Source organism: Cetorhinus maximus, chromosome 15 (genome assembly GCF_964194155.1).
Source record: "Cetorhinus maximus chromosome 15, sCetMax3.hap1.1, whole genome shotgun sequence".
Lineage (NCBI taxonomy): Eukaryota > Metazoa > Chordata > Chondrichthyes > Lamniformes > Cetorhinidae > Cetorhinus > Cetorhinus maximus.
Genome location: NC_135893.1, coordinates 40224182 through 40237913, shown reverse-complemented (window position 1 = coordinate 40237913; position 13732 = coordinate 40224182). Strand labels below are relative to the sequence as shown.

At 45.3% G+C, this 13732-nt stretch overlaps 1 protein-coding gene across 2 annotated transcripts in view; it reads left to right on the top strand.

Annotated features, from left to right (window-relative positions):
• Positions 1-13732, top strand: part of epha8 (eph receptor A8) — a 568862-nt gene that overhangs the window by 421458 nt on the left and 133672 nt on the right. The window contains exons 7-8 of one of the 2 annotated variants that reach the window (XM_078558294.1): positions 3807-3876; positions 7375-7471. In XM_078558294.1, the coding sequence (XP_078414420.1) occupies positions 3807-3876; positions 7375-7471 (167 nt within the window). Of the gene's footprint in view, positions 1-3713; positions 3877-7374; positions 7472-13732 lie in introns of both variants that reach the window. The other variant, XM_078558293.1, reaches the window with a different exon arrangement.

Here is a 13732-nt window from a genome sequence, read left to right as displayed (position 1 = left end):
GGCTGGTTCAAAAGGATTAATTCTCCCAAATTGTGGTATTTTGAGAGGGGATTACTCCTTCGACTCTAACGGAGCTTACTACTTACAATCACTGGGCAAGGTACAGTGCTGGTATCTTTTTAACTTGATTTCTTCTGTTCAAAGCTATCCCATCCTGGTTGCCAGTTTGTTGTAAGGGTGGCCGAGTTGCTACGATTAATGATAGAGTTGATCTGCAGACACTTTTTGGGTGGAAACATTAAGTTTATTTACAATATACTCAACAGCAACTACACATGTGCTTTCAACTCCAACTGCATCTCTACACTGACTGCTGAGGTAGCCTGTGCTACTCTCCTATTGGTTACTACAGATCATGTGCTCTTCCTTAAAACGTATTATTCTTAAAGGTACGTTACACACTAAACAAAACCATAATCATTACAGAGAGAGAGTTACACAGACTGACAGAGTATGGAGGAGCTGATATGCCTACAGAGGAGGAGCTGCACAGACTGACGGGGTGTGGAGGGATTGATAGATCTGAAGAGGGGGAGTTGCACAGAGTCCTTTGAGTGCCTGTTGAAAATCTGTTTGCAATGACAAAGCCCTTTTTACATTTTAGGACCATATCTGATGTAATTGTTTGTCTTTACTGTCTGGGTGTGAAGTGACGTCAGGATAATCCTGTACAAACAACTGCAATAACAGCTGAGGTTTTCTCCCCAACCTTCACCTCGCGCAGATTTAACACTCAGACAGTAAAGACACAAATCTACTTCACATTCCTCTAAAAACATAGACCTGTAGAGAAGCCATTATAAACTAGACGGAGGAAAATATGGACTGAGAATCCGACCTGAGATCATGGTCTCCTGCCTCAAGGAAACAAATGTAAGAAAGCAGTTGCACATGCGGGCAGTTTAACTCACTGTATAACCCAGTCCTGAAGGGGACAGGTGGGCCACACAAGCTCAGTCGCCCCAAAACAGGACTAAAAATTTCAGGGAGTGTAAAACCACCTACAGTGTACGTTTGACACGGGGCTGGTGGAGGTCTACATGTCACACTCTCGGTTAGGGATTAATGAGGGAAGGCAGGCAGGTAACCAATGGAAGTGTACTAACTACCACGTGAGAGTGAACATGATAACAAATCTATCAGATGCAATCATAGCGGTAGGTACCTTGCCCCGATTTGTGCATCGCCCAGCAGTTTATATCCTTTACATTTACACTGGGGTGCCATTTAACAATATCTAAACTGACCAATCATGTGAAGGAGCTAGGTTTCCCACCATGGCCTGTACCTATGATTACTTCATCATACTGAGGTAAGGCTGTTTGATTCAGAACAAGAGTGGAATTGACAGGTGATTGGGTGTTCTGAAATAATCATTTATCTCAACAGAGAGCTTCTGAAACTGTGCTTCACTATGATTAAATTGTACGTTTAGATACAATGCACCATCAGGGAACTTTTTAAATAAGAGCCTTACATGTGTGATGATTAAAGGAGATGGCAATGTAAGGTGTAAACATCATCAATAATACTGGCTGTGGGAGGACACAGTATTAAGCTGTTATGTTTTGTTACAGTCCTCAGATGGAGTTTACCATTGAGAATATTTCCTATCTGTGCCAACAGAGTTATATGGGCATCCCGTCCAAATATATTTACTCAGGTTAAGCTGACTGGGTTCTCTTCCACTTGGTGCAGTTCAGAGCTGCATTCACAGGTTGGCATGAGTTTCCTTTCCATCTGTTTAAAATCATTCAATTCGGTGGAACTGATTATTGTGGAGATTTATTTTATTATATTTATTTTTGAATGTCGGTCAAATATTCATTAAAACATAACACGTACTCATTGGAGACGGAATAAAAACACAGCTGCCCACAATCCGTCTCTCTTGAAGCCCATGTACTGACACCATTGATACTGAACAGACATCCTACTAACCTCATGTTGCTCCAACACTTGCTGCAGCTGCTGTGGAACAGGGGGAGAATGTAGCAGCTCCACACAGGAACCCTGTTAGTGCAAGTGTTTCACAAAAATTAATTCAGCCTGCTCACATTGAGTGACTGCTTCGAGTGAGTTCCTGATACCATCATTAACTTTGAACCAAAGCCTTCAAAATCAACTGAGAAAGATTAAAAATAAACCCTCGGAGAATAAACAGACGTTACCGTTATTTCTGAGTGTTTGACTTTTATAAGAAGTTTTTCTGCTCTGTTCCCTCTTTAAATGGATCCATCTGTGATCGTCATTTTTAAAATTCTTTCACAGGATGTGGGCATCGCTGGCTAGACCAGCATTTATCGTCCATCCCTAATTACCCTTGAGAAGGTGGTGGTGAGCTGCCTTTTTGAACTCTGCAGTCCATGTGGTGTAGGTACACCCACAGTGCTGTTAGGGAGGGAGTTCCAGGATCTTCACCCAGTGACAGTGAAGGAACGGCGACATATTTCCAAGTCAGGATGGTGTGTGGCTTGAAGGGGAGCTTCCAGGTGGTAGTTTTCCCATCTATCTGCTGCCCTCATCCTTCTAGGTGGTGGAAGTCACGGGTTTGGAAGATGCTGTTGAAAGGTTTTTGTCCATGTGTTAGGTATTGATTGAGCCAATACGGAGAGGAAAGTCTGGCAAGCAGGATCGCAAATGGGCTTCAAATTCCCCTTAAAGTCATTCCATTCATTTAGAGGGATAGATGATTAGGAAGGCTGGTGTGGATTCCTGGCCACCAGATCTTCCTCTCTCTGCTTGGCTTACATGATGCGTAACAGGCTAGCAATTATGACTAAATTCTACCTTGTTAAGCTTTGTTGAAATGTTGGGATAGCGCCAATTCCGGCCTCTTGCACATCCCCAATTTCCATCACCCACCATTTATGGCTATGCTTTCAGCTGCCTAGGCGATAATCTCTAGGGTTCGCTCCCTAAACATCTCTGCCCGTTTCCTCCTTTAAAACACTCCTTGAAACCTGCTTCTTTCATCGAATTTTTTTGTCACCTTACCTTATGTGGCTCACTGTCACATTTAGCTGATAGCACTCCTATGAAGTGCCTTGAATGTTTTACACTGTTAAAGGAGTTATATAAATATAAGCTCTTGTTCACTTGCGTTTGTTTCCTCCTTGGTTGCTTGAGGGAGGTTTTGGCTGTGATAGATCTTGAGATATTGCAGTCCAACTCAAAAATTGTCATTGTCTTCCTTTGAGATGCTCACTTCCCTGCCAGGTCTTTTCAACATTAATAGCTTTCATTTCAGCTTTCCTTCATTTCTCTGATTTATGCACTTTAATTAGAGTTGCCAAGCACCTCCTGGAATCAAAAGTTACCCAAAAATCAGACAGCCACTTTCATTCTAACCAGACTCACAGAAATAGCAAGGCCACAATGCTCCTGGGTTGTAATGTAGCCCTGGCGTATACACATTCTGGTATAACCACACGATGGGTAGAGTGGCTTCTGAAGCACAGAGGATTGTGGGTATCATAGCCACCATAACTGACTGATTGACATATTGGACAGCCAATGGCGGGAGTATGTGGGTGGGATGGTTGGAGGCAGAATGTGATGAAACCAACTAGAATATGGTCCAATTAGAGTTGGCAGCTCTATTCTTAATTCTATATCTATCTGAGTTTACAGCCACTGACGTGTTATATGAGTTATGACTAGCAGTCTACCTCAAGCTGCTCCTCAAATGGAGTATTTTTACTGTCCCACAGGGTAAGGAACAGCAGAGTTACTCCACACTGAAAGCCAGGGGAACAAGTGTGACAGTCTCCAACCTGAAACCTGGAACTCGTTATGTATTTCAGGTTCGAGCTCGTACATCAGCAGGGTGTGGCCGATTCAGCCAGACTGTCGAGATTGAAACTGCGAAATCAGGTATGTGCAGCATGGGTTCCCAAACAATGGGTCTGTCAAAACTTTATTAAACATGAAAGGTGGGCAGCCGCCCTCTTAGAGAGGGAGAAGCTCTGCTGCTTGTCTCATCTCCTACATCAAGTTTAACGTTTAGCTGAGCAAGAAACTGTCAGAGAGATACCGGAGGCAGGGGAGCAATGGGAAAGGTTCGTGTGGAGTATAAGAACATCAGAGGTAAGAGCAAGAGTAAGTCACTCTGCTCTTTAAGACTGATCCATAATTCAATATGTTCATGGCTTCACTGGCACACATTATCATTAATTTCATTAAGTAACCAAAAATCTATCAACCTGGGTCTTGAATATACTTAATGACTGAACCTTCTAGGGTAGGAATTGCAAAGTTTCACAGTTTCGAGAGTTGAAGTGGAAAATTGCTCCTCACCTCAGTTCTAAATGACCTGCCCTTATTCTGAGACTGTGACCCCATGTTCTACATTCCTCAGCCAGGGAAAACATCCTCCCAGCATTAACCCTTCCAATCCCCATAGGAATGTTAGATGTTACAATGAGACTGTCTCTCATTCTTCTAAATTCTAGGTAATCTAGGACCAGTGTACTCAATTTCAGCTCACAGGATAATCCCCCATTCTAGGAATAAATCTAGTGAACCTCTGTTCCAGAAAGGAAACACATCCCTCCTTACATGATTAAACACTGACATAGATCAGTAGGACTTAATGAGCTGTTTATTTGATGTAGTATCAATGTTACTCTGTATGATTCAGCCTTGATTGACCCACATTTACACTCAATTCTATTCCTTGTGTTTAAAACTCTGCATAATTTGACCTCTATCTCTGTAATCCCCTCCAGCCCTACACTTCCTCTCACCATTTCTAATCCTCTGATTCTGGCCTCTAGCGCATTCCCCCTCTTTTTGCTCCACCCGTAGCTGTACCTTCAGCTGCTTGGGCTGAATGCTCTCGAATTCACTGTCTAAATCTCTCCACCTTCCTCTCTTCCTTTATGAACCTCCTTAAAATTCAGCTCTCTGGTGAAGTCTTTGGCCACGCCTCCCTACTACTTCCTTTCTTTGAAATATAGAGTCTCTGAAGAGTCATACGGACTCGAAACGTTAACTCTCTTTCTCTCCACAGATGCTGTCAGACCTGCTGAGATTTTCCAGCCTTTTCTGTTTTTGTTTCAGATTTCCAGCGTCTGCAGTATTTTGCTTTTACCTCCTATCTTTAGTTTGGTGTCATTTTCTTTCTTTATGTCTCTGTGAAGCTCCTTGGTGCATTTTCAATGCAGATAATTTGCTATATCAATGTAAGTTGCCATTTCTCTTGCCTGGAAGCAGTGAATACAAGAAAATTGAGTGGAGAGGAATACATCCATAACAGACCACACTCTGTCTAACAGAGCCCAACACTAATGGAGCATACTCTGTCTAACTGGCCCCAACACTAAGCCGAATCTCGCTCTAGCATCGAAAACATTCCCGACTCCGCAACCCAACTTGGGAGGAAGTGCCCAGATGTTCTAAATTTAATTCTAAGGTGTGTGAGTATTTGAACAGGAGTCAGGCCCACTACCACCAGAATGAATTTGGAGGCAGCCACAGGGTCCTACTGTGTGCAGAAGCAGTTTGTGGGAAAGGTCCACCTTGGTGCTCCAGGGATTGTAAGACAAATAATAAAACAAAAAACAGCCCATTAGCCCTCACCCTCACGCCCCCTCCATCCCCCACACACTCCTCATGCCCAATCAATGCTAATTCATGCCACCTCACACCCCCTATTGACCCCTTAGCCCCTCATACACTTCATGCCATCTCATGCACCCCAACTAAACCTAATAGCCCCTCATATCCTCCAAGCTAACCAATGCACTCCTACCCACTACCATGGCCCCTCATATGCTCCATGTCAATCTATGTACCCACCACCATGGTCCTTTATTGCCCCTCTGCCAACTTAGTGTCAACTCATGCCAACCCATACCCCCTGACCCACCACCATTTGTCCTTACACTCTCAATGCCATCTCATCTACCATGGGCAGGCCTCAGGGCCTTTCCTGATATACAATAAAATAAAGCAGTAAGTGTTTATTGATGCCTTCCTTCACTGTTCATAAAAAATATTCTAATTGACAAAAAAACATTCATTACATTTAAATTTCTTCAACTACTTAATCCACAATAAAATAAAACATTTATTCAAGTAGTTAATCCCTCGCAAAACACAAATTGGTATTCATAACCCCAGATGAAAGATTTTATAATCACCTGGAGCTGTCAATCAAACTGTGAACTGACAGACACCCACTCCACTGTAATAATAATAGGCTGCGTGATCAGTTGTGCAGCACAAATCCTATAATGATAGTCTCAGGCCTATTTCAGCAGACAGGGTGGAATAGAAAGCAGTGATTTTTTTTTAAAACTGTAGACTGTGTTTTTAATTTAAAGGACAGGAGATTTAAGTGCCTTGACAACTTGACAGTTCCAGTGAGTTTATCCACATTTTAGACACATTCATGCCTAGTTTTAATAATCCCAAAGGGCACTTCATCTCTCCCAAATGCGTCCCTGGACCTGTACAAAGGGGTCCTTTACCTCTTTGAAAGGATACCCTACCTCTCTAAAGAACTCTGGTAAGTTTAGACCTCCTCTTGAAAAGTGTAAAGCCCAAGAGTCATATTTCAGAAAGCAGGGTGACAAAATTCATACCTGACTGAAGGCAGTTTACTTTTACATGTGCAGCTGCCTTGGTGAACCATGGATGTGCAAACTACAACCTACTCCTATTCTCACTCTAGTAAAAATGGTGAGTGCCAGGTTCAGGGACAGGACTTCCTGGCTGCAGAGCTATTTTGGCTAAGCTTGAGACCCTCTCTGTCCCGGTGAAAATTCGAACCTAAATCTCTTCCTTGTGCCTGGTCAGGAGGAACTCAGGTCCACACAATCGCCACGATGAAAAGTTGTGGTGAAAATAGTGGAAATGCCTGAAAATTGGAAGTTTAATACACTTACAAGCCCCTATTTATAGAAGTACACACTGTGCCCCTCCAACCAACACACACAGTTTAACTTTGTTTTTATATATGAGCACAGCTGAGTCCCCAATGAATGCCTACTACCTGAATACAATTAAAACTCAAGTGATACACAATTCGCAAAAGGGGTAACAGCTTCAACCCTCATTTGTAATTAAACATTTGCATAAAGTCTATCACAAGTGTCCCAACACTATTTAACTTGTTTTAAAATTGAGATGTCTACTTCAAATACATATTCTAATTATCATTGGTCTCCATGGCAACCATCATTGAAAGGTCACATGACTGGGCATAGGCTTCATATCACATGTGTCTGAATCACTGGTTATTAAAGGGAAATATCAGGTTGTTCATTTATTTTAATGATGCTTAATCATGAGAAGCAGGATCAAAATCCAATTGCTTTGTGTTGTGACATCTTATTACATCAACAGTTTTTTTTCTCTCTCCTGTAGTATCACTCCGATATGATACCACCACAATCATTTGGATCTGTTTTGCTTTAGTGACTGGGCTCATCGTTCTCCTGGCAATGTTTATCTGCAGGAAAAGGTAAAAATCATGCAATTAAGCACCGAAATTTTAGACAGGAGGAGACAATTCGGCTAACCGTCATTTTGATTTAGGGAGCCTTGGTGCACGTGGGCCCGGTGACATTCTGAAACAGGGCGTGTATGCTTACTTTTTGGTCTCTCAGAATGTATTTGTTAACTGCTTGCTATCTCTAGACAATTTCATGCTTAAAATTGATACTTAATGATGAGGAAGGCCATCCAACCCATCTTAATTCAGCCATCCTGAAGCATCGTACACTTTCCCCATTAGGGAGGTGTCAGCTGTGGCTCAGTTCATAGCACCCTCGCCTATGAATCAGAGGCTTGTGGGTTCATGTCCCACTCCCGGAAACCAAGAACTGTGATTGTACTCGAACGAGTTGCAATCTGTGACTGTTGATAACTCGAAAGAGTTCCCCCATTGCTGCATTTAGTTGTTGCTTAAACACGTCCAGAGTTTTGGGCTCCACCTCTCTAGCCTGAGGTCTATCCCAAACACTGATTATTCCTGTGAAGAAGAATATCCTGATATCAGTCCAAAAGCCAACTTTTCCTAGTTTGACCCTATATCCCATTGTCCTATCCATACAATTGAGTTTAAAGTAATATTCTGGATAAATTTTGTGCATTCCTTTAGCAATCTTATACCGCCTTATACAATCACCCCCCAAACCTCCTCTTTTCATGTTGAACAGCCCAAGGCTTTCCACTCCCTCCTCTTAACTTAAACCCAATGTTTTTCTCTACTTGAAGGTCTCCTTTGTCTCTCAGTGACCAGAACTGGATATGGTGGTCAAGCTGCTGTCTGACCAGAGATTACATCCCTTGACCATTCCCTCCTCTGTACTGTATTGGTTGGCTTTGTTGGTTGCTGCTTTTCATTTGTTGGACTTGTTGAGTTTACAAACACACTTGGCTCTCTTTTGACTATTTCACGAAGTATGCATGTTGCATTTTGCACTTACCTCCATGAAATTTAATCTGCCATTGTTCAACTCAACCATATATTCTATTTAACCCATTCTCTCATCTCTGGGCTGTCTCTTTCTACTGTCCCTATAAATCAGATGGGAAGAACTTCACCTGCTCCATTGTTCAGTGTCCAAATGCTAATTGAACATTCAGAAAAATCTACATCAAAAACTCTGAGTAGCCTTGTTTACAACGAAGTGGTACAAGGAAAAGATTGAAAGCAAACATTGCAATCATTTATTATCATATTTTGACACATGAAGGCTTGTGAAGCAATTCATCAGTCATCCAATAACATGGTCTCTCTAATGCAGTAATTTTCTCCACTGGAGAGAAGGATCATTTCCCTCTATTGAATGGTGAGAATTCACATCAAATGAGTTAGGTTTGGACAGTTGATGTGTACACACCATTGCAGAGATGAGCACTTCTTAGGATTATTGTCTCAGTCAAAGTAAACAAAATATCACAGCAGTTACAGACAATTGCAAGCATTTTGTTGGAACAAAAGGCTCCTGGCCTGTATGTGTAGTATTAAGTAGGCAACGGCTAAGGTGTTGGTCTCAATTACTGGACACAAATAACTCTGAAAGATTTTCCAAATTTGGCAGGAGTGAATTGGCCACCAATTTTAATGTCCCCACAGATTATGAAAGTTTTGTCCCTGGACCTGGTGGCCAGGAAGAGGGGAGAGAGCCGGGGACTGGGGGTGGGGGTGGGGGTGGTGATGGTGATGGGGTCATTTTTCATCCACCTCTGCCATTGTGTTCTCATATAAATGAAGTGTCAACATGGTGAACAACATGCATGCCAAACAGCAGAAGTAGAGCAATAGAGTCAAGCAATTCCACAGCCAACAGATCAGATCAAAGCTTTGCAGTCCTGCCACAACCAGTCATGGATGGTGGTGGACAATTAAACAGTTAAGAGGAGGAGGAGGCTCCACAAATATCTTCATTCTCAATGATGGGGGAGCCCAGCACATCAGTGCAAAATATAAGGCTGAAGCATTTGCAGCCATCTTCAGCCAGAAGTGTTGAGTGGATGATCCATCGCGGCCTCCTCCGAAGGTCCCCAGCATCACAGGTGCCAGTCTTCAGTCAACTCAGTTCACTCCACGTGATATGAAGACACGGCTGAAGGCACTGGATATGACAAAAAGCAATGGGCCTAGACAACAATCTGTTGCAGTACTGAAGACTTGTGCTCCAGAGTTGGCCACGCCCCTAGCCTGGCTGTTCCAATACAGCTATAATGCTGGATTTATCTAACAATGTGGAAAATTGCCCAGGTATGTCCTATCCACAAAAACAGGGCAAATCCAATCTGACCAGTCACCACCCCATAAGCCTTTTCTCAAGCTTCAGTAAATTGATGGAAAGTGTCATCAGCAGTGCTATCAAGTGGCACTTGCTTAGCAATAACCTGCTCACTAATGCACAGTTTGGATTCTGCCAGGGTCACTCAGCACCTGACCTCATTACAGCCTTGGTTCAAACATGGACAAAAGAGCTGAACTCCCGAGGTGAGGTGACAGTGGCTGCCCTTGACATCAAGACAGCATTCGACAGAATGTGGCATCAAGGAGCCCGAGCAAAACTGGAGTCAATGGGAATCAGGGGGAAAACTCTCCATTGGTTGGAGCCAATCATCACAGACCCAGGATATCAATGCAAGAGTTCCTCAGGGTAGTGTCCTAGGCCCAGCCATCTTCAGCTGCTTCATCAATGACCTTCCCTCCAATATAAGGTCAGAAATATGGATGTTTGCTGATGATGCACAGTGTTTAGCACCATCTGTGACTCATCAGATCCAGATGCAGTTTATGTTCATAAACAGCAAGACCTGGACAACATTCAGGCTTGGGTTGCTAAGTGGCATGTAATATTCATGCCACACAAGTCCCAGGCAATTCCATCTTGAACAATAGAGAACCTAACCATCGCCCTTGACATTCAACAGCATTACCATTGCAGAATTACCTGCCATCAACATCTTGTGAGTTACCATTGATTAGAAACTTACTACCAGCCAAATAAATACTGTAGTTACAAGTACAGGTCAGCGGCTGGGTATTTTGTGGCAAGTAACTCACCTGATTCCCCAAACATGCCCACCACCTACAAGTCACGAGTCAGGAATGTGATGAAATAATCTCCACTTGCCTGGATGAGTGCAATTCTAACAACACTCAAGAAACGACACCATCCAGGGCAAAGCAGCCCGCTTGATTGGCACCTCAACCACTGCCTTAAGCATTCACTCCCTTGTTACGATCCAGTTAGGGACTGTTAGAAGAAAGTCTAGTAATATGCTAATAAGAACCATCCCACAAAATTCCATGTTTTGAAACAAAACGCAAACTTGATTGTATTTGAAAGAATTAGACAAAACAAGCAGTCTTAATTTAACCTTATGGGTCAGGTTTGTCCAACCTTTTCAGGTGGGGAACCATATTTCAATTTTCTTCTCACTCAAGGGGTCAATGATAAAATTTCGATAAGACAAGACTTCATATTACGTGGATATTTTTGAAATTGATGTTTAATGTCAAGGCAATACATTTCAAAAAAGAGTAATTAATAACCATGTCTATTAAAATATGCCAAGCAGCAGAGTTCACCAACCGTATATGAAAAATAAACTTTTTTGTTTACCTTTTTGCTTAAGGAACAGAGCTAGAGAGGGACAGACTGGCCCCAGGGTCACTAGGGAAAGGGTGGGGACCAGGCCTTATCTAAGGAGTTGTGTTTAACTAACACTGACCTTGCATTCATCTCTGGTGGTGCGCATTCCGTGCTGGCCTTAGCGGAATTCATACAAAAGCTGGGGTTGGAAGTGGGTCGTCTTTCAGCCTAGGTTTTCCTCCTCTCCCGACCTGCTTTGTGGGTAGATTTTTGGGAAGGGAGGAGGAGGAAGACATGGTGTGTGTTTCCGACTCATTCCAGATCTCGGAGTTCTCCCTCACACGCAATCACCCAGAGTCATCTACTCTCTCTCTCTCTCTCTCACGCACACACACACGGTCTCTCTCTCTCTCAAACACACACACACACTCTCTCTGTCACACACACACTCCCTCTCACATACACACATGGACTCTCCCTCACACACACACACACCACACACACAGACTATCTCTCGCTCACACACAGAGACTCTCCCACACACACACACACACACAGGCTGTCTCTCACACATGCACACACACACAAACAGGGTCTCACACACACATACAGGCTCTCTCTCTCACACACACACATACACAAAGGGCAGAATTTTCTGCATGGCTGGGGGGCAGACTGGGAGTGGGCATGGGCAGGTGCTCTCAGCTCACTGGGTCCAATGGTGACCCTACAGCCTGTATAAAGGGAGCCCTGGCAGCCTTGGAAAGGCTGCTCGCAATGGCTGGGTGAAGGGCTCTGCAGAGGGGCCATGGAGGTTATGCAAGCCCGGAGGGTAGGCCATCAGGGCAGGCCAGGCTGGAGGGTAGGGCAGCGGGGCAGGCCAGGCTGGACGGCATGTGTCCTTCGCTGGGTGGGCCAGCAGATATTGCCCATGCCAAGCTCAGCCTGAGAGGGTGGTGAAGAGATGGGTTCTGCCCCTGCAGCATGTGGTGCACTGAGACCTACATTACTGTTTTGGGGGCAACCTGGAGGAGCTGCACCTAGGCGCAGTGCTGGAACTCCAGGACATGTCAAAGTCAGGGTGATGACATGCGGGGAGCGGAGCTTCAACGTGGTGTGGCACCGATTGATCTGCTGTCCTCTGCGCTCCACGTGCTTGTGCCTCCTTGTTATGGAAGGTTAGACCATGTGGTGCCCAATGTGATGTAGGCAGCATTTGGCCAAGGGGGTGGGGTGAGGGGTACAGGCCTGGCATCTTTGTGTGAGTGTTCAACAGCAGTGGGGTGAGGAGGCACTGGAGCCCTGCGATGTCCCACTCTGGTTGGGGTGGGACAGCAGCGAAGAGATTCCAGGTACAAGGAGCACTAATCAATGCTCTTCTCTCCTTTTCAGGAGAAGAGTGCACATAATGCCGCCGAGTGGGTGAAGGCTGGTGGCAGCCAGGTGCAGATCACCATTCTCAGCAGGTTCGAGCAGGAGGCCCTAGATTTGGAGAGGCGACATGCACCCAGATCCACTGGTGTCGGTGAGGCTGGGGTGCCACGGGCAGGTATGTTTGCCCAGCAGTGAGGTCACCATTGTTCTCCCAGCAGCCATGGCAGTGTTGAATGTTCAGTACTTGAAGTTTACAACATGGCTTTACCATTGCTTATGGAAGGATAAGCGCATAATGATCCGGGGGACAGGAATACGCATTGACATTGTCTCCACGTTAACTGATCCAATGCCCTTGTTCTTCCTTTCAGCATCAGCGGATCAGGGCTGGGAGGAGGAGCAGCAGAGGCCCCCTCTCACACCTGAGGGTCCTGAAGTCTCACCAGTGTCACACCATCTCTGCCAGGCAGGCACCAACGCAGATACTAGCACTTCGGTGGGAATTAGAACATCAGCTAGTGTCCCGGGGCACAGTAGTGAGGGAACTTCACAGTCACTGGAGGAGCTGGCAGAGACAGAGAGTGCCCATGGTGCCAGCAGCCTGAGGACTGCAGGGGACTAGGCACATGCTCAGTTGGTACCTGATGATGTGCGTTTGGAGTCGTCCGCAATGCAGCAGCTGCAGGAAATGCAGCCGGGTGTGTGGGAGCATCTAGGGGAGATACATGAGGCTATGCTTGGCTTGGTGTCAGTGGGGGAGGAGTCTACGCGGACTATCGCCGAAGCAATGTGCCATGTGGCCGAGTGCCATGCATCCTCCATGGAGAGAGTGGCGACTCTCATGGAGAGTCTCCTCCAGGAGACCCACCAGTGCTTCCTGGGGATGCGCTCAGACCAGTAAGCGTTCACATCGGCATTGTCAGCTGGTCAGTGCCAGTGTGGGAGATGGTCTTGGTACCAAGTATCCCAGCTCGGTGCCCATCCATCCATGGTGAGCAGGGAGGTCCGAAGCGACCTCACGTTGGCGCAACAGCTGCCTGTCATCACTGCGGGCTCCTCTCCGGGCGCTCCAGATGAGGGTAGCAGCTCCTCTGCCCCTCTGCCAGTGACCGTAGCATCTGATGAGGCTGCGGTGACTGGGGAGATGCCAGCCGTGGCACTGGCAGCTCCCTCCCAGGTGGGGCCAGAACAGGCTCCATGGGCCAGAGGACGACCGCCAAGGCCATCGAGGCCAACAGGACAGCAGAGTCAGCAGGCTGTCTCAGATGCCACTGCCAGCAAGAGGG